This window comes from Tetrao urogallus (genome assembly GCF_951394365.1).
Source record: "Tetrao urogallus genome assembly, chromosome: 6".
NCBI classification, from domain to species: domain Eukaryota; kingdom Metazoa; phylum Chordata; class Aves; order Galliformes; family Phasianidae; genus Tetrao; species Tetrao urogallus.
In genome coordinates this window covers 51,952,360-51,974,151 of record NC_136819.1, presented here as the reverse complement: position 1 = coordinate 51,974,151, position 21,792 = coordinate 51,952,360, and the positions used below count along the sequence as shown (strand labels likewise).

At 48.0% G+C, this 21,792-nt stretch overlaps 1 protein-coding gene across 1 annotated transcript; it reads right to left on the bottom strand.

The window, feature by feature from the left end:
* Nucleotides 1–9,941: 9,941 nt before the first annotated feature.
* ZBTB42 (zinc finger and BTB domain containing 42) lies at nt 9,942–12,782 on the bottom strand (the record flags this gene model as incomplete). Its single annotated transcript, XM_079537323.1, has 2 exons — nt 12,651–12,782; nt 9,942–11,347 (listed from the first exon to the last, which is right to left on the bottom strand). Exon 2 carries the CDS (start codon nt 11,331–11,333, stop codon nt 9,942–9,944), a length of 1,392 nt encoding a protein of 463 aa, XP_079393449.1. The 5' UTR covers nt 11,334–11,347; nt 12,651–12,782.
* Nucleotides 12,783–21,792: the final 9,010 nt, after the last annotated feature.

Genomic DNA, 21,792 nt, shown 5'->3' with positions numbered 1-21,792 from the left:
CTTACAGAAAGAAAAAAGAAAAAAAGAAGAAAAAAAAAAAAAAAAGAAAAAAAGAAAAAAAAAGATGAGGTCTGCTTCTTACCCAGAAACTAGAGAAGGAACAAGCTGCAAAAAAGCTTTGGTTACTGTCTTTCCTGTTTGTACAAAGTAATCTGCCACTCACAAGGGGACAAGCGATGGGTCAGACAAGGGGAAGGATGACACAGAGGTGAAGGGGTGCAGCAGTCAGCCTTGCAGAAGGAGGACTCACACTGGGTTTATTCATGAGCTTGCTGCTCATCCTTCTCTAAAGAAGAACTTTATTAGCAGGCAACTCTGCTTGGCAGCTGGATTATGCTGAGGAAAGGGCAAGTTAACGGTGTTAACATTACCCTTGGATGGAAGCAGCGTAAATACAAAATATTTGTTTCTCTGCTACTGTGCAACATCTGTTCTCAATAACTCAGTCATTTTCATCTCTCCCTCCCTCAGGGTTTCAAAGTACACAAGGAAGTGGGAGCGACTTACAGGTAGCCCGCTGTGCCTGCCTGAAAGTTGTGCAACACACAGAGAAAGGCTTTGCAGAACTGGAGTTTGCCCCAGCAGCACTTACCAGGGCAGAGCTTTGTAGGATACTGGCAGTAAAACAGGCGCCTTGTAAAGACATATATCTTCAGCAATTTGGTACATTCACATGTGAAAAATCTTGGGGGATGGCAACCTTAAAGACTTTCATCTAAAAGGCTAAAAATAAAAAATTAAAAAAAAAAAAAAAAAAGGGAGAAGAAAAAAAGACTTGTAAACCTCTCCACAAATTAGACAGCTTTGGCTGCAGTTCTGAAAGCCAGCAACGCAGTAAGAATACTCGTTCATCTATTTTTCTCCTTTAGCACAATGCAGTTGTAAAAGCAGAGGGAGCTTGTGCCAGGTCATGATGTGGAAGATGGCTCTCCAAGGGAAACTCCCGGCACTAACATTTGAGCAACAAGGCTTTTGGATATGTCAACTTGAGGCCAGAATTAAGAGATCCAGATATCATGGCTGTGCATGAGATCATCCTGGGGGATGAGTTCAGGTTTTGTAGTTACATTCTTGATACCCTCCTGCATTCCCCTGTGCTCCATCAACTACACAGAGCCACACTACTCACCCTGAAGACCAAATGAACAAACAAAAAAACACACACAAGAATGCACATTTAGAAGAACAATTTTCCAAGATAAATCTCCTAGGTTTCCTTATTCTGAAGGCAGCTGACATTTTTGGGGGGTTTGAAATAAATGAAACAAAGAGCCACAAGTTTTTATTTGAAGGTGAGCAGTAAGGCATTGCAGAAACTTGCCAGCATGCAATTGGAGGCACAGCAAAACACCTCAAGGAAGCTGCTGCACTCACACTGCACTTCAGAGCAGCGTTCATAGGTTCTGGCACCTTTTGATGTTTGCAAATACTGCAGAACAAAGTGCTGTCTGATCTCATAAATTCTAGTTCTACAAGAGCGCTTAAAAAAAATTGAGTCCCCCCTCCCCAGAAAAATGACAGGTGACTTTTGTTGTTGAGAGTTTCAGGCTTTTCAGCTGCCCACAGGGGTGGTGGAGTCACCATCCCTGGAAGTGTTCAAGGACCATGGAGATGTGGCACTGAGGGATGTGGTCAGAGAGCATGATGGGATGGGTTGGGGTTAGACTGGATGATCTTTTCCAACCTTAATAATTCAGTTTTTATGATTAATTTTAGAGATAAAAATAAATCTGGATTCTGCTGATTGTGAGCAGCAGAACCTCTGCAGTACCTCTGCCCTGTTCATTGCTGTGGGGGTACTCCATCCCTACAAACACCTGAAGCAATAGGAAGCAGTGCTGTTATTGACATTTTAGAGTAAGACCATGCCCAGAGGCTTGCACCTTTCTCCAAAAAAAAGCTGCCCTTTCTGCATTCAAGTCTGCAATCCCAGATTGCTGCCTTCCCAAAAGTATCCTGGCTCCCTGCAGGCTGTCTCTGGGCAATACAACCTAGGCTGGGATCCCAAATCCCAAAAGGCTGTGAAGGGACCGAAGCTCTACCACCTCACAACCTGCTTCGTGGCCAGAGCAAAATTCAACCCCCAGGTGACCTTGAGCTTGAGCAAACTCTCCACACTCCCCCAGAGCCGTGGAACTGACAGTTTGTCTCCTAGGTGTAGGATAGGCACCAGGAAACAAAACACAACCCAGAGGGATCAGGGGGGAGCAGCGAACACTGCCCGGCCTTCCCCTTGGCTTGGAGACAGCTTTCAAAGACCAGAGCCCCGCTGGCCCCTTCCCTTTCCTACACACATTGCCTCAATGGCCCATCTCTCACACCCTGGAGCCCCCATATCTTTACTGTCCACAAAATAAGGCATTTGGAGGCTTTAGAATAAGTTTGTCCTGTAGTATGGTGGATTTGTCCAAGACACTGCATCCGTGTTTGGTTTGTGAGTTTAGCAATCTCACCACATGAGCAGTTCAGCCTTCACACCGCCAGCAGAGCCTCTCAGATAAACAAAAACATGAGAGTATGAACTCTGCATTACACACTGCGGGGAGAAACAAGCTCTCCAGGCTAAGGGAAAGGCAGACGCCGCTGCAGGTAGCATGGAGAGCTGAGCCAGCCTTGCACAGGAGTGGGAGGACAGAGCAGATGCCCAGAAAGAGCTCTTCCAGCCCTCTCCAAAAGACTTTGTGTGTGGAAAGCAGCAGCACGAATAGCTTTGCTTACAAAACAGTTGAAGAAAAAAAAAAAAAAAAGCTGTTTGCCATGTAAAAGGATCTCTGAAGAAATGATTAAAAGGAAATTAGCTTCTTCTGACAGCTGATTAGACGTCACAAGGGTGGAAGTTCTAGTCTTTGTAGCTACTCCTGGTCTACCAAAAATAAGATTTCTTAACTAATTTATAAATAAAGGGAGAGAAAAGTCTCTGCTCCTCCAAACGTCAGTAGCCTGCTGTAAAATAAAGATTCTTTCTGCTATGCGAAAAATGTAGATGCCCATTCCTCTTCCTTGCGTTTGTTGCCATAACCTATAGCACAGATGCAATGGGTTTTTGAACACAAGATCTATTATGTTTCCTGCCAGAGGCTCAAATCCATACAGGTGTTTTCAAAACACCTTGCCAGGCAGTTAACTTTTGTACTGACTCAGGATTTGCTGGCAGCTGCTGCCAGGCACTGGCTCAGGTCTCACCAATAGGCTGTCAGCAACAGGAAGTCAGCATCACTAATAACACTCACTTTGTTATCTACACAATCAACCTCCCCTCACCCCAGAGCAAGAGTCAAGCAATTGTCCAGAACCCAGCCCCAGTAAATTCTGGATCTGTGCTGTCCAACAGCAAATTGGGATTATCCTTTCTCCCTGCTGCAACCATGCTCTCACACAGAGTCCATACTCACATTTGTCCTACTCTCCTGCTGCACTGGAGCTGCTTTATTGCCCCGGAAGGGAAACTTAGTGCCTTATTTCCTCTAACTCGTGCACCAAGCATTGTGATGCTCATGTTTCCAGCCTGAGCTCCCTCACTGCGACCTTGGGGAGGGATGACAGCCCTGTCTGGCTCCTACCTCTTACCAGCCAGGACACCCAGTGCCTGCCAAGCACCAGACAGACACCGCAGCAAATTGTGGCACAGCTTCTTCCTGAGCACAGCCAGAGCCAAAATGGCCATTTGATAATTAACCACTTGGCCTGAGCCAGGCAAGGCACAACTAGGGACGTGGCATGCACTTAATGGGGTGGCTGCAACCTGCACACCATCCAGGGGGCATCTGGGATGAGGCCGGGGGCTGACCCCAGCCTCGCTTGCAGCCACAGCAGCAGATGTGCTGGGCTTCCCCACAGCCTCCCCCTTGCCTGGCAGATGCTGGCCTCACTGGGAAAGCACTAAATGGATTCTGCTGAATCACTGCAGCAGATGGTTCCTAACACCACCTGGATAGCTCAGGAAAGAAGGAAGAGATAAGGAAGGTTGGGGAACAGAGAGTACCTAGTATGTGGGCTGAGCCATCCCAGGGAGGAACATCCTGTGAGTAAAGGCATCATTTAAACTGCTGTTTTCCCCAAATTCCTATGTTACCAAGTCTAATATCATCCCCTTCTTGGTGATGTTGTCCCAAAAGCACATTGCTCCAAACCCACTTGGGAAAAGCCTCTACCCCCCAGGGCTTCTTGAGAGGGTTTGAGGAGATGGACTAGGAGCTCAGGAAGAGGGACTGGGGCCAGGGTTGCTAGCATTATACCATGGGATTGAAGGGGACAGAGAACTGACCGCCCACCAGGGAAAGCAGCACTGCTGTCTCAATGCACATACAAGGCCCTGTATTCATCTGCAGTAATAGGTCTTTATTTTTAAAGTCAGGTTAGCAAGCACTTTTATTTTCTGCAACAGCTCCTTCTAAAAGGACACAGGAGGCAGCCGGGAGGCAGCTGTGTACAGAAGTGTGCAGCTGTATGACGGAGCATAACAAACAGGAAACAATAACTGAACTGTTTGCTCTTTCTCCTCCTATTCAACAGTGCTAGTGATATTTTTTATTTTTTAATTGGGATGAAAAGAACCAGTCAAGACGACAGAGGTACAAGCTTGGAAAGTGCCCTACATTCTTTTAGGTGAGCCATCGTCCTCACCTCAGTCACATGCACGAGCAACAGAGCAGCAGCCCTTGGATGCACTGTGGTGAAAGACACCTCTCTGTGCAAAGTTGCTCAATCCACAGCACTTCCAGTCCAGTCCTTCTCAATACCAAACAGCAAGTAATTTGAGACAAAATGTTCCCCAAGCAGGTCACTGTGTGCACAGTTCTTCCTTCTCCTCTCAGGGCAAGGCGTTTTCACACACCAACCACACCATACTCCATTTCACTCAAGCCCAGCTTTGTTCTACATAGGCTGTTTTTGCTGGGTCACACCTGCCATTGATTTCCTCAGATAACAGCTGCTGCTTCATGTTCTTCTGTGCACATACCTCAGCAAGAAGGCACAGAAAAATACTCAAAGGCAACTGAAGCTCAGACACAACGACAGCCACAGAAGCTGGACAGCAGACGTGCCACCACCAAGCTTGACAAGAGATCCTCTCTATGCTCCCCAACCCCAACTGCTTCTCATGGAGGCTTCCCTTATCACTGGCCTAGAGACATTGCAACTGTTACGCATACCCAAGGCCAAATCACCTCTGGAAGTCACTTGAAAACAGAAATTAAAAATGAAAACATCTCTTAAGACTCATCCCAACAAGAGCCAAGCTTTACAAGAGCAGCGGGAACCCTCTTTGCCAGCACCTTCCAGGACTGACCCTCGCAGCTGGGAGGACAGACCTCCCTTCAGGTTGGACAGCTGAAAAAATTTCTTCTCTGGAGCGGTGAGGCATTGGCACAGCTGCCCAGGGAGGTGATGGAGTGACCATTCCTGGAGGCATTAAGAACTATGGAGATGTGGCACTGAGGTACATGGTCAGCAGGCATGATGAGGATGGGTTGGATTTGGACTAGGTGATTTTAATGGTCTTTTCTAACCTTTATGATTCTATGCTATTACCCCTCACTCATAACTAAGGGCAGCAACACTCCCTGTGTACCTGCAAGTCAGGAACCTGCGCCCAGAAGCATCTGAAGGTTCCTTTGGTCCCTCCATGTGCACACAGCCCCTCCAGCATCAACTCAGCAGCTGGGTTTCTTCTTTCACATTCCGCAGATTTAATTATGTTATCAGAACAACAGTCATCAGGATCTGGAGTGCCAGAATTCACATTAGCAATTGATAACAACAGCAATAACAACAAAAAAAGGCACAGCATGCCCACACCAGCACAGACGTGGGCTGCTCCCCTCAGTCTATGTGCAGTTATTTATAGCTGCCCATCTCCCAGGAGGAGCTCTTCTTGCTTCTTCTCCCTCCCACCCCCAGACCCTCCCCTTTCCCCACCAAGGAAAGCTTGCTGTTTCCCTAGCGCAGCACCCAGATTTGAGCTGGGCGAGTTACACCTCCTTCCACTCATTTAAAGAGCATGCCACAGACAAAGCAACTGCGGGGAGATTTCCACCCTTCTCCCTCCCCAAAAGCAGAAATACAAACTTGAAAGTATTTCTAAGATTTTGCCTCAGAACCAGATGTTGCAGGAATGACACACAGCCCAGTGCTCCCTATGGATGGCGATGGACACGCAGACTGCACCAAGCACGATTAAATGCAGGAAATATTCCTGTTTTGATAGCATTGCAGAGGAGCGACAACCTGACAGCAGGAGGGCAGATAGCTGTGCCTGCACACCAGAACCGCCTCTCATTTGCCCCTCCCTTAAGAAGCACCATCCCAAAGCAGCCCGATTCCAGCAGGGCCCTTTGCCTCACAAGAATTAAGCAATAAAAGACAATACAGGTGCAAAACCATCCGTGGGCTCCTCTCCTCCCCGCAAGCAGCAGCTGGTGCACGCAGCTCATGTCTTCCTCCTCCCAACCCCAGCTCCTGCTGAAGGCAAACAGCTGCAGGACAGCAGGAGCCGGGGCAGAGCTCAGCTCTTCCAAACCCACCGAGGTTTTGGTGCCTGCACAGCTCCCTCCATCCACGTGGGCTCGGGATCCAACCGTGCACAGCACCTTGCATATCTACAATTCCCACCGACCCTGAAAAAAAAGAAATAGTGGAGCATCAACTTTAGTGGGCAATATTGGTGGCAGGTGGACTAGATGAACTTAGAGGTCTTTTCCAACTTTAACAAACGCAATAAAAGCAGCAGCACCAGCTGTACGTCACAACAACCCCAACCACCCTCCCCTTCCGCTACAGGGGGAAGAGGAGGCTCAAGTTTACAACTCTAGCACATTTTATTTTGTGGAAGTTTGTAAAGACAACAATCCTAGTCACGATTGTCACATTGTACAGCACATACCAATACAGTTGCAAACAGAACTCCACGCAAAACTAAGCACTAACAACAGCTGAAGTCACTCTCCCTGCGATTGTCAGACCTAAGCTAACAGCACAACGCTAACACTGAAGGAAAAATAGTTCACTATAAAACAGTGATAGAATGCTCTTATAAAATATACTCCATTCCAATAGCTTTTTCTACATACTGTATACTATAAAACTCTCCCACAAAAAAAAAATTAGTGTCTTTAAATATACATATTTAATCTGAACTGCACCAAAGATTAAAAACAATTAAAAATATCAATGATTTTTTTTCGCGAGTTACTTTTTTGTTTGATTTTACATCAACTTCACAGTATTTGTTTGCAGTAGAAGACAAATCCAGTGTTTAAAATGCAGCGCAGCACCGTCCCCTACTGAGACAGGGACTGCCCCACAGTGACAGAGTTCCTGCAAAGATGAGCCCAGTGTGCAATGGTTTGAGTACTTCTCTGTAGAGCCACGAACCCCTGGGAAAAGATGCTCAGAGCTACTGCAGCCCGAAGTTGGAGACACAGAGAGAGAGCGCCAAAAAAAAAAGTCACCTTAGGAACAAAAATAAGTGCAAACATCTTTACTTTAGAAATTCAAGCTATGACGAGTGGGAACACAAATACCAGACTATGAGAACAACGTGTTTGTGATGGAGGAAAGAATGAGAAAAGTCTTTTTTGTGTTTTCCTTTAAAAAACAAAACAAAACAAAACAACTTTCGTCCTGTATTCACTGCAGTATAGAGTATGCTCACAGCATCAGTTTAATGAGTTATTCCTATACTAACGTCAAACACAAACTTGGTTCAACCTTTCCCTGCTCCATACACCAGGGATGTCTTATGGCACACCCTCTTTTATGCTCCTAGGAAAAATAACCAACAAGAAAACCAACAAACTGAAGACTGAAAGGCAAAAAGCGTAACAAGGATGCAAAATTAAGATCTCCAGCTCCAGTAATGCTGACTCTACATAACTCCTTACATGTTGTTCAACATGCAAAACCACCGTTATAAAATTTAAAGTGTAAAGTAACTAGTTTTGAAATAGATTAACAGTAACAACTCCACTTCAAAAAAAAAAAAGCTAATAAATACTATATCAAGTATCTTCAGGAGAAAAAAATAACTTAATTTTAGTAGAAAGAAAAAAAATAACTTAATTTTAGTAGATTTTGTTCAGTGCTATTTCCAATCACAGCAACAAAAGGAGAAATAGAACAGAAATTGATTAAGTAGAATAAGACCACAGTACCAAAGACACTTAAGATAATGAACTCTCCCACGACTTCCATATGTAACAGGTTCAGCAAAAATATTTTACAGTTGAGAAGTCAGACTGAAAACAAAACCCCAAACTATAAATAGAAGCAAAATTTCACATTACATGTACATTCATAGTTTAAGAGATGAATGGGAGGAGGCTGCCACAAGTATATCTCGGTATTTTTTCTTTAAGAGGAAGTACTTAGCTATAAAAAATAAAAACCAAAATCCCATATTACTCATGTAGGTAGTGCTCAGGTTTTGGACCAGAGGGGCAAGGCTTTAGGCAATTCTTCTCTTTATAAGGTGAAATACAGTATTTAAAGCACAACTTTAAGAAGAAAAAGATAAAAAATTAAAAAAAAAAAGTCAAACTCAGTGCTTCACGTTCATTTAAAAATAAACTTATGTGCTTCACAGAACAGTTCCAGGAGTGTCAGGAAAACTGGTGAAGATCAGTAATGGAGAACAGCAGTCGGAAGCCTCTGATGTACCTCAGCCCCACGCACACATACCTCAAATGGAGAACTCAGTGGGGTGGGAATCATCTGACATAAAGGATGCTCTACCAGGTGAGGCTTTGAGTTGCGTTTGGAGTAAAGCTGGTTGTGGTTACAGGCAGCCTCCGCTTACAGGAATTTAAAATAATAAAAACCTAAATCTAAAACCTCCCCTGGAAAGGTGGTGAGTGGCTGGGTGGGATGGGGGGGGAAGAGCTGGGCTGTGCCTCCCTCCAGTGGTTTCCCTTCATTCGGCCCTCAGGGATTGCACAGACCCGGGCCCAGAGGGATCACCAACTTCATGAAAAATCAAAATAAATTAAATCCTGAGCTGCCGATCCAAGGAAGGCAGCAGGACACCTCTCAGAGCAGACGGCGGGGCATCTCCTGCCTTCTGGAGCAGCACCAGCCCAAAGCTGTTCCCACCACATCAGTCCCTGCGTGTCAACATGGGGATAAAAGCAGCTGGGAACAGCATGGATCCATGCCCATTGGGGCCACCAGGCAGCTCTGTAGGTGAGGAAGATAGGTAGGAGGGAAATAAGTCAGGCCTGAAGGCAAACCTTCACATTCAATAGTGGAGCTATTCCAAAATAATGAAGAGAATTTTAAAAAGTGAGCAGTACCAAAGATGTACCCAGGAATTCTCACCCTCCTCCCTCCCCCCTTTACTTTCTGGGCCAGTTAGAGTTTCCTCCAGCACCACAAGGCTGCTGCCAGCTACTCAAGAGAAAGCACTACAGAGAACTTCCTCTGCACTGAAATGTACTGAAAGCATCGCTCATCTCCCCCAGCATCTCTGGGCAACATGCAGATGAATCAGGGAGCTTAACAGGATCCAAGCACTTCTCCAGAATTGATAATCAATCCTTCTTCCAACTTAAAATAAAACTTAATAAATAAATAGAACCTCCCCAACCACAGAGCGAGTACTTCCAGCACGAGAACAGGTGCTAAATCATTGCAGAATTAGTGAGATTGTTTCACATTAATAATGGAACATGGGAAGATCTGAGGGGCAGAGAGGCGAGAGGGGCAGGGCTGGGGAAACGGGGGGCGGAATTGCATTGAAAGGCCTCTGGAGTGTGTACCTCTGCATCTTTTAAAGATCAAATACCTGAAAAGTGAATATCACCAAAATAAAACAGGGGAAAAACAAAAAAAAAAAAAAAAAAAAAAAAAAAGGAGAAAAAGATTCAAATGCTGCCTTTTTTCCCTGCTTTAAGAGGGCGAGGGAGGGTAGGGGGGGGGCGCGAAAATAATAAGAATCCCACGTCTCAAACAACCAAAGACTTGACAAGGCCACAATGGAACTTGCGGATGTGTCTGTACAGATCCCCCGACTGCGTGAAGCGTCTCTCGCACCACTTGCAGCCGTGGGGCTTCTCACGGGTGTGCACGACCGCGTGGCGGCTCAGGTTGTGTGAGTACTGGAAGCTCTTCCCGCACTGCCCGCAGGTGTAGGGCTTCTCGCCCGAGTGCGTCCGCTCGTGCCGCTTCAGGGTGTACATGCAGGAAAAAGTCTTCCCGCAGAGGGTGCAGGTGGGCACCGCGCCGTCGGGGGAGAGGCGGCTCCTGGCGCCGTCCTTATCGCGGAAGTGGGAGCTGAGGTGCAGCTGCAGGACGTGAGGGCTGGGGAACACCTTGCTGCACAGCGGGCAGATGCAGATGTGCCCCGGAGGCACCAGCACGCCCGCAGAGATGTCCGCGGGGTCCATGTCGTCCTCGCTCTCCTCTCGCTCTTGGTCTAGGTCCTCCTCCCGGCCGTGAGAGCTGCCATTCCCTGCGAACATGTGTCCTAACCCTGTCACCAGGCTCTTGGCCGAGTTCCCAAAATGCTGACTCTCCGGACTGCCAGCTTCGCCGTCCTCCCGCTCTGACAGCGACTCTTGTTCATCCTTCACCAGCGGCTCGGTGCCCTGCTGCTGGCTGTCGGAAGCCAGCTGTCCGAAGGCATAGGAGGGCTGCAAGGAATCTCTCCCTAGCACGGGTTTGAAAGACAAATCCAGCGCGCAGTCGGCCTCGCTCGACACCGGGGGACGGCTGGCAGACCTTTGGGACAAAGGTCCCACACAACTATTGACATTCGCCTTTGTTTTTCCAGCTGCCGCTGCGCAGGGCTCTGCCTCGGCCGGGCTGAGGCTGGGGGGGCCGCAGGGCCAGGCGGGGTGGGATCCCACCTTCTCCTTGCCCACAGCCCGCTCGTATTCCGATCTCGCTTTGCCCCCCGGCTCGAACTCATCGAGGAAACGCTCCGCTTTGTCCAGCACGGCCGCCTCATCGCCTGGCTTCTCCTCCGAGCCCGATTCTTTATCTTTCAACTTGCCCTTGCAGACTTTCACAATGTCATACATGTGGAGGTAGCTGGCGGCGGCCAGCACATCTTCCACCGGGAGGCTGTGGAACTCCAGCTTTCCCTCGTACATGAATTCGAGCAGCAGGCTGAAGGCAGGGGCCGTGACAATGTCACTGTTCAGATGCACAATATCCCTTTTGTCTAACTGGTCCCTGTAGAAAAGATGGAAGTACATGCTGCAAGAGGCGAGGACGGCTCTGTGAGCTCGGAACTGAGCTTCTCCAACCAACACAGTACAGTCACACAGGAAGCCCTGGTGACGCTGCTGACTCAGACACTGCAGCAACTGGCGGCTATGGTCTGGAAACTCCATTCTTCCTTCATAACCTGTTCAAAACAGGAAAAACTTGAATGCTACTGTAAACTAAAGCCTCCTAGCAGCTGGAGCAAACAGATCGGCTTTGGGGTAACGCGAGGAGAAAGGAGAGCCGCGGAGATAGCGTTTGCTGCTAATTGGGTGTAATGGTTTTATTAGAGGGGGGAGTAGGGGGGAGGGGAAAAGAGAAGGGGGGGAGAAAATAGGAGAAAAAAAGAGGAAAAAAACAGCACAACAGCTCCTCATCCCCTCGCACCTGCTCCAAACAGGAAAAACTTGATTGGAAGTAAACAAAAGCACAAAAAGCAGCAGTCCCTCCACCTTTGTTTCTTTCGCTTAATAAAATTAAGAGGAAAACACGGGGAGGAAAAAAGAAAAAAGAACAACCACCGAACTCCACAGCTCTTCCTGGCCACCCATCTCGGGGCATCCCCCAACGCAGCCCATCCCCGTCCCGTACGCAGCCCTTATTTAAACTTTCTCCCTCGTCGTTATGCACCGAACCACAACACAACCCGCGGGAGGCGCTGGGGACGGGGCGGAATCCCCGGTACGGGTGGGGGGGGGGGGGGGGGGGGAAGGGGGGAAAGGGACGGACGCGGGGTGGGCAGAGAGACGGCACCCCCCGAGCTCCGCATGCGGGAAATAAGAGAAAAAAATATAGAAAAAAATAAATTAATTTTTTTTAAAAAAGGAAAAAAAGTTTCCCTCGAAGTTATTAAAAGCTGACGGGGGATAAGCGGCGGGAGGAGGGCAGGGCCGGGTGCGGTGCCCGCCGGGCTCTTACCTTCCCGGGGCGCGGAGCCGGAGCCGTGCAGGAGGAGCGCGGAGCGGTGCGGGTGCGAGCGCGGCGCGGCGGGAGGGAGGCAGGCGGGCGGGCGGAGGGAAGGAGGAGTGCTCGGTTTGCTAATTACACCGCAAGCTGGAGAGTCAGCTGCTCTGACTTCACTGCGATGGAAATGCTACCTCCAGCTGTGCGCCTTTTAATGCCATATGTTACTCCAAATCTCGCTACCAGCCAACCACAGCTTGCTGCCTTTTAAAGTTCCAGCAACCCCATTTATAGCCCGCGATTAAATCCCACAAACTTGCCCCGAGCCCGCCCCCAAGGACCCCCCCCCCCCCCCTTCTTCACCGCAAAGCTCGTTCCCCGCACCACCGCGGTGACCTTCGCCGGAGCGAGCGAGAGAAGGGAGGGGGGGCACCGCGGAGCCGCTTTTCGGCCGCCCCCCCCCCCTTCCCCTTCTTTCCCGGCTCCGCTCTCCGCAACTTTGCGGGGCTCTCTCTCCCGGGGCTCTGCCGGCCCGTACTCACCGGCGGGCGGCGGCGGGGCTGTGCGGCCGCATGTGCGCGGTGCGCGGCGCTCCGCGGGCGCGGCGCGGGGCCGGCGGGGCTGCGGAGCAGGTTGTTCGCCGGCCGCTCTCGCGATACTTTCCTTCCGAGCCGCGGGTGTGAGTGAGTGCGTGTGTGGGAGCGTGTCTGTGTGTGTGTGTGTGCGCGGCCCCGGCTGGTGCACACAATAGCCCCCGCCGGCCCGGCCAGCCCCGGCGGCCGGTGCGTGCTGCCGGCTGCTCCCTCCTCCTGCTCTTTCTCCTCCTCCTCCTCCTCCCTTCCTCCCCGCCCGGCCGCAGCGTTGGCCGTCCCGCTCCCAACTCCGACGCAGCCCCGCGGAAGGAGCGCGGAGCGGTGCGCCCTGGGAGCGCTGCGGTGTGTCTTTTCCAATATATCTTCATGCATCAGGTTTATCAACCGGCATATTTGTCACTAATTTAATCCATTTCTTTGCTGTGACTGTTTTGCCACTATTCCTTTACAGACCTCAACCATTGAATTGGGTTGGCAGTGAGTGCCAGCCTATTTGGAGCACCTTCAGTGACCGCGTGATCCCAAAGCTCTGCATAATGTAATGCCGTTATGCACAGTGCTCGAACTGGGAAACCCCAGCCCAGAATGGGGAGGTGCCCACTCTGGTGGACAAATTAAAGGTGCTGGGGCTGCATCCGTTGCTGTTAGGCACAACCGAAGGCATTAAAAAAGAACAGAGGATTTAATTCCTGCTTGAATTCTTAAGCTAGGAATCATAGGTTCATAGAACATCATGAGTTGTTAGAGACCCACAAGGATCATTGAGTCCAACCCCTGGCTCCACACAGCATCACCCAAATCCAAACCTTATGCCTGAGAACAGTGTCCCAGCGCTCCCTGAGCTCCAGCACTGGGCTCTGCCCACTGCCCTGGGCAGCCTTTTCTGTGCCCACCGCCCTCTGGGACACAGCCTTTCCCTAACCCGCACTTGGCCCTCCCCTGTAACAGTTCCATGCCGTTCCCTCAGGCCCTGCCGTGGCCAGCGCTGCCCTTCTGCTCCCTGTGAGGAGCTGCAGATGCCATCAGGCCTCCCCTCACCCCCTTCTGCTCTGGGCTGAGCAAACCAAGTAATTGTCTGCAATTTAACAGTGCTCTATTTTTAGTAAACTCGTTACAATTCCATAGTAAACCTGTGATCAGTACCCAGGTTGAAATGCCATGCCGTACACCCGTGCCTGTTCCTTCTTAGCTCATGCTCCGCACGATGCTGGCTTGCTTTCCAGTAGCTCCTAAACCCTGTGCTTGCCTTCACGCCAGGCAGCAGCAGACACACAATGCAGGTGTTGTGCTGATTTACCTGCGCCTGTATAAAATACTGGTAGTACAACTTGCTAGTGTAAACAGGCCCAGAGCGATTACTCGAGGCAAGGCAACAGGAAGAACTGCCCCAGAAGCTTTATTCTGTGAACTGCTCCGTTCTGAAAGCCCTTGTGAAAGCACAAAGTCACAAGCAAGCAACTGGTTCCAGCTCCAGCCCCAAGCTGGGGACCCCATACCATTCAGAACAGGCTCGGTTTTCAGCCTTACCCCGAGGGGAAGGAGCTGTCTGGCCCTCATATCCTGTAGGAAACACTTGGACCAGGGCCTAAGCAGGGGGACATCACCATCATCCCATTGCCAGATGTGGGGATGGCTGCCTGGAGCAGGGACTGATGGAGAAGGCTGGGAGCTGACATATCGGGCACTCTTTGTGCTACATGCATTCCTGGGCTCTGCTAAAACCCTTCTGCAGTTTTAGGGCAGAGTGGAAACTTGGCCGTAATGGCAGGGCTTTCCTTTGCCAGCCCCAGTCCCTGTTCTGTATGCTGCCAAAGCCCACAGAAATTAGTAGAAAACCAACTGGATTGGGTCCATGGAGCCTGAGGACTCGCTTCCATTCCTTCCCCTTTGATCCCAGGAGAGAGCATGTTTACCCAGTGGGGCCTCTCCGTCCCTCTTCGTTGGCCAAATGCAGAAGTGGTAGCAACAGGTTTTTCACGCGGTTTAATCGTTTTCTTTCTCACCTCATTGGGTAGCAGCCTCTTTTGTTTGTTTCTACATGATTTCCGTGCTTTTATGTTTTGTTTTGTTTTTTTTTTTCTTTAGCATGGCATCTCCTTTCTGGGAGTCTAGTCACATTTCAGAGGGAGAGGCAGGAACTGTGTAACACTGCAGGCAATGGGGATGTTTCAGATCTATTGGTCATAGCAAGGTTGGTTTGCAAAAGTTCTTCCCAACTTTTCCAAACGTTGACTTATCCCATGCAGACATTTGCATGCATCAGAAGGACCAAATGCTTCATCTTGTCTTCTGAAATAGACCCATGCTATTAAGAGAAGGAGCTGCCACTGGCATCCGTGGATCTTCCCCACTTTGCAATCTGTTCCAGCACTTACCTGCAGTCAGAACCAAGGTCAGCTTTCAGGGGTTGCCCAGTTTACATCCACACCATAGACGAGCGGGGTGAACTTTCCACAGATCCTGTCCTAGCACATCTTGTGGGACTCAAGGAAGCATCAACATGCACTACTGCCATTCCAGGCATTAATCTGAGTATATATCACAGACATGCTCCTGAGCCGTGTGCTTATGTACATCCTATTAGCTCTATGGCTGTCCTGCTGATTCATCCCTGATAACAAGACCTTTGTGCACTGGACTGTTGGTGAGCATATATTGCAGTGCCTTACATTTCCACTGTCAAGCCATCCTACAGAATGCATAGACTCCTGTCAGCCTTAACCTGCATATATAAATCGCATATTAACTCATATTTTCTGTTGCGTCAATAAGGACAGGCTGATCTAGGAACAAGCATTAGAGGTGCAATGGGCTCTGCGGGTTCTGAGCCATCAGACATTTCCCATCGCACCTGCATTACATCTCCAGCAGCAGCAGCTGGGAGAAAGCTTCTTCCTCCTCATTATTCATCCTTCACAGTTTCACTCTGCCTGCCGAACCCTCAACTTCTGCTTGGTCTTGTTACAATCTGCTGTGTTTTGGATTTCTAGAAAGTGTAAACGAAGGTACATTTTCAGCCTGTAAAAATCTGTTGGTGTTTTTTTTCACGTACAGGGCTTGTACAGGTGGAGGAAATATGTGTGGGATTGATAAGGCACGATCTCCTCTTTGGGAGGATTTTTCCCTTTAGTCCTTGCTAATCACCCTAGCAGCCGTACTTCAATGTTGCTCTATTTTGCTTGCTTACATTCAGAATCTAATATACATTTACTTTGGAATTATCTAATACAATTAAGCAACTTGCTTCCTTTTTGATATTTGCTTTATTTATTTATCCATCCATCAATCCCCAGGAAGCAAAACCAGGAGCCCATGTTATAAATTAACAGGTGGATGGAAGTTTGTAGCAGGATATATAGAGGGTGACAATGAGAGGCTGTAAATAACAGCAGATTGTAAGAGACAAAATTGGTGTCTGCTTTGGGACCAGGCATAAAATTCACCAGGCCCAGGCAAAACTCTTTAAATCAGCAGCTGATATGTTCTCAGATAAGCTAAGCAGCATTGTAGGGTCCAATGTGGAGTTACAAATATCGTGCTAAAGGAGAAGTTCTTAACTGGTGCTGCTCTATTTGTAGGCAAATAGTACTCTTTGTTAACAATGCACTTTATTTTAGTAACTCCCAGAAGAAAGCAGAGCTAAATATTGCAGACGTGTTTTGCTATGTTGGAAGTGGGAAATCTCACAATGGAAACGCTTGCTAAGCAAAAATATAACCTAGAATAAAAGGCTCAGTACAAGTGGTGTTTGGGTGCCAGTTGAGCAGCGGTTCCTTGGAAAGTGCTTTGTCCCAGGGTAAATCAACCTCACCTCCAACTGTTACCCTGAACTTTGCGAGGCAGAGGATTGATGTGCCCATCTCACTGCCTGCAAAAGGTCTGTTAAGTGCAATGAGTTGTAGGTTGTTGGGTTGGCCAACTATACTAGAATGAGCACTGTCATCCTGGTTTGATACATCTGCCATCTCAGGTGTGAAAGGACTCCATCTTTTCCCAAATGCGTGGCATATAATTTTAGTCTTCTCTTGATTTTTGCTGTTCCATGGCGGTTTTGTATTAAACCAGACAGTGCAAATATAAACAAGTGTAAGCATCCCAGATACAAGTTAAAACAACCAAATAAACATACATGCGTATGTCTCACTTGTCTCCATTTCACATCCTAAATCCTTCACTCATGCCCTACACAGCTCACACCATGATTACTACAAACTCTTAGCTGGCCTTAGTGATGCCCATTTCTGCCTTCTCTAAGCCACGCAGATGGCTGCAGAAATCACCTCTACTATTTCTTTATTCTTTTTTATTAGAGTTCTGAATCACAACCAAGCTTCTTGCTCCCACCTTCAAGACCTTCTGCATACGGAGTGCTTACACTGGCATCATTTCCTAGCCCCTTTCCCACTCACGCTGGACATTCTCTCACACCCTTGTATCATTTTTACACTATCCAGAGGGTGTCCTTTACTCAAGGATCCATGCTTCTTCACTATTTTGTCTCTAAATATATAAACTACCAGTTTTAAAATGTAGTGGGCTTCTTCTGCACGGGCATCTCCTACCAGCGTGTCAGCCTCTCTTTGCTCTCATTCTCCCTGATCTGGTCAGAAGAGATGAGGATGGGACGAAACAGCACTGGACAAGAAGGGTTTTGGGGGGGAGTGGGAGCTGTGTGCAGAAGGAAGCTGGGCTTATTGTGCTCCCAAACTCTGCTCAACTCCTTTGTGAGCCTGGATCCAGACTGGGCTGCGAATTGAGAACTGGGGGCTGCAAATGGGGAGAGGAAGACTGACCATTTTCCTAGTCAAAAAGAGCTGCTGTTGTCTTACAGTAGCCATCCCACTGGTCGCTCTAGTTCCTTCTAATGTATTCCAGGTGGAGGGAAAGTCCAGAGAATGTAATGTAAGAAATGCAAATAAAAATATCTTTCTAGACTTCCTTCTCTTATGTGCTGTCTGCCAAATCCTTCACTCCCCTCCTTTACTGTTTTGCCTATGGATGTTTTATGCTTTTATCTTTCTGTTCTGGTAAAAGAAGAAATACTTGCTGTGAGTTTACATAACTTGCTTTTTACTGCTCTGGAAATGAATGTGGAACTTTGGTCTTAATTAGACTCTCAGTGTAGGAGAGAACTCTCCTGTTCTAATTAATTGCTGAGATATGTGAATAGCATTAAGAAGGTGGTTGCTGAGTTCAGTGGATGTTGGCTACTCAAAGCTCGTTGCAGGGCTGGGTCTGTGAGACATGAGTGAAATATAGGATGGTGGACATGTTAGCAGAGAGTTAGAGAAGCTGTGGATGCCCCATCCCTGGAGGTGCCCAAGGCCAGGCTGGATGGGGCTCTGGGCAGCCTGAGCTGGTGGAGGCAGCCAGCCCACACCTGGGGGTTGGAGCTGGGTGGGCTTTAAGGTCCCTTCCAACCCAACCCATTCTGTGATTCTATGATTAGGAGTTGGACTCAATGATCCTTATGGGTCTCTTCCAACTGAAAATATGATTTTATGATGCTATGGTCATTTGCAGAAAATGAAAAACAGATTGTGCTAAAAGTAAAACTGAAATCTGAACAATCTCTATCTGCCTCCTGACCAGGAGGTCACATTGCTGATTTAACTCATCTCTACAGGTAAGGCAGACAAATGTGGAGAGATTTGTACAGAGGAGAGATGGCAAAGAAATCATAAGTTAGATGGTATTTGAAGTGATGGGAAAATCTGGATAAATAGTAAAATCCTGGCAGAACAGCAGGACAAAAATGGTGAAGTTCTCAAGAGAGGCTGATAAAAAGTATATTTTACATACTGGAAAAATAAGATGGGTAAAGGCTAAACCCCACAATCCCTTACTCACGCAAGGAATCCTGTTGACTGAAATACTTGTGTGGAAGTATTTCTGTGGGTAAGGATCTGTTGGACCACCTCCAGGAGCAGGCTGAGGCCGATGTGTTCGCAGGGACTTCCGTCTGCCACCTCGGCAGTCGCAGGGCGCGTTTTGCCAAATAAATCAAAAGCCCCTCAGCTCAGCGTGTGGGGACACGGGGTGGCAGGATGGTGACACCAGGAGCAGGGCCAGCAGTCGCCAGCACAGCCCCTCTGCTCGGGGACACCGCTGCCAGCACAAACTTACACAAGTCGGGTTGGCGGCTGGCCTAGAACAACACGGGGCTGTTTTTTCCCTTTTGTGCCTGACTCTCTTGAGCTGGAACAATGTGAGAGTTTTTAGTTTTGTACGCAGAAGGAAGAAGGAATACAACCGTTGTTTTTTTTTTTTTTGTTTTTGTTTTTTTTTTTTTGTTAAGTTATTTTTTTCTCTGCTGTACTCATTTCTGTGCGTGGTCTGGTACAAAGCCAGGTCAGCACATATTTTGTCCCGGCGACAAGTGTACGCGCAAAGGGCACAAGAGGCAGCTGTGGTTGAGCAGGGCACCTGCAACAGCCACGGACACCAGAACAAACCCATGGAGTGTGTCCCAAACTTTTATTTTTCTGCAACAGGCTGTTGAAAGGCTACAGCAACCTTTCTGAGAGGGCAACAGAATGAAGCTTTCAGGGGCTTGATTGATAAATGCGATAAAAAGTCCTACTCACTTTTAGTGCTAGTGACTGAGGGAGCCAAACTGCAAATCCCGCACTCATCCAAGGGTTGCATGGGTGTGGGTCTGGCCGTGCGTAGCAATTCCTACACCCTGTAGCTGGTGGAGTCACCCTGCTGCTGATGGCCCTGGAGCACCAGCACTGGAATAGCTCAGTCCTTCCCCAAGGAAGTCAGGGGAGGAATTGCTCCTCAGCAGCAGCCGGCACCTGACGTCCCTCCAGCATTTTGAAGAAGGGCTGTGAGTGCATGCGGCCCTGATGTGCCGGGAGCCCCTCCTGTGCTTAGTGCCAGGCAGGTGCTGGCTAGCCCGGGACCTAAAGAGTTAATTTCCAAGTGGCTTCTTAGAGCAGATGTTCCCATGTGTATCCCCTCCTTCCCTCTTCTGACACATTTCCTACACAAACAGCAGATTGCATTGCTGCTGTCCTTTTGATCTGCGGGAGGGGGAGGAAAATCCCACACAAATGATATTAGTTCTCTGCTCAGGCAGCCTGGTGACGGCGCGCACAGCCGTGTGCCTCCCTCCTGCCTCGTGCTATGCAGATGTCTGCTCTGGAACATCTCCTCTGGTCCTTGCACACCTCTGGAGCTGCTCTCCTTAAAGCCTGTGAGGGAGTATGGCAGTACAGCTGGGCAAATTGGGGGAAAATTGTTATTACAAAGCATTGCTTGCTGTCTAAGCACAGAGAGAGTGGTCGCACACCTCCCTCTTTTCTCCGATGCAAGAACAAAACAAATCAGATAAACTTAGAAGGATGGCTTAAGGAGAGCATCTCTGATGGGACTGCAGATTCCCTTGACACAATACCTTCCGGGTGCCAAAACTGGCTGCTAGAAAAAATATAGTCAATAAACTCATTGAAAGGCAATGTCACAAGGCACTGGTTTTGACTGGGAGAGCCACAAAGTGCTGGCAGCGCAAAGAGTGTTCTGGGGAACTATCATGGTTTGATCACCCTATTTTTGTACTCAGCCCTCCATGTCACTGCTGTTCTTTGATAGAGAGAAAATACTAGGTAATGTGTGTCTTTGGTCTGACCTGAGGCGGCCTTTGTTGTATTATTATCTCTGGATAAAGATAAGGAAGAAAGCTTGATGTCGCTCAGCTCCAGGTGGGAGTGAGAGAAGCCATCTAGATGTATGGTGGAGATAATCACAGAATAATCCAAATTGGAAGAGACCCACAAAGATCATCAGGTCCAAGGAGGTGAGTGAGGTAGTCACTGATATTTCTCGTATCATTCTTATAACTCCTTCCTGTGACTGAACTGGTCTGAAAAAGGTCAGCAGCTACGCATAGAAGAAGACCAAGCATCATCATTCCTTTGGGATGGCTTCGGGATGCAAGCACCTGATTGTTATAAGAAGAATATGTTTTGAGGCAAGGAGTGGAAAGGCTCAGACGTGACATCGTGACGAGCCATAACAGCAAGGAGGGGAGTGACTGGTTGAAATGCTCTAAACAACAGATTATTTTAAACCAGAAACAATTCCAAAGACTCTCTGCGTATTTGCAGATGTTCTTCATATATAAGGAGAGTCACATGTCGTCAAATAACCCAAGCACTCACTTGGAGAGGAGCTGGTTCCTTGCAGCAGTCATGCAAAAATTCACTTTGTGGCGACAGCAGCACAGGGAAGAGCACGCTTGTCATGTTTCTGGAGGGAGAAGTGCAGGCTGGTTTTCCTTCACAGTGTTCCAGCTGCAGCAGCTTTTCCATGAGTTTTTGTGATGGTTTCTAGACAGAATTTTCTGTCATCTTCTATTTTTCCATTATTGTTGGATTTACCAAATTTCTGAGTTCACCTTGACTCCAGGGGAAAGAAGAAACCTGCCCAATTCTTCGTGTTCCTCATTTACACTTTCTCGATATTTTTCTATTGTAAGCCATCATGTGAACCCTTATTACAAAGTGCTGGAGTAGAAAAGCTGGAGTTGGCCATTCTTTCAACTCCCTGTAACTTTTCCCAAGCTGATGAAATGATGACAAGTCGGAGACTGAAAACAAAAGCAGTGGGGAGAAAGGGGACAAATGGATCCTTTCTAATCCTCACCTGGCATTTCCCCAGTACCTTTCACTTTATTTTGTTTAGCACTAGCAACAATAGGAAACAGAAGTTTTTATCAAGTAACCAGATGTCCTTTGCAATGCTCTGAAAAGTGAATGTTTAGATTATTTGTGTGTTGGCCTTCGTTGCTGTACAGTCTCAGGACTATTAAAAATAGGTTTTGTTTTCTGGCAGCAGAAAAGACACCAGAGTGCTTGAAGCAAATTAAATTTCAAATTCAGAAGAAATAAGGTGAAGGAAGGGGAACAGTAATGGGAGAAAAATTGAAAAAGTTAAAAATAAAAGCTCTGGAGACAAGCGTGTTCAGACAGACATCCTGGCAAGGGCAGTTGCAGCCCCCAGGAGCTGGTGTGAAAGACAAGGAGCTCATCCAGTTTGTGGGAAGATTCCACTGGCCTTGTGGATATACTTGCTTTTAGATGTTATT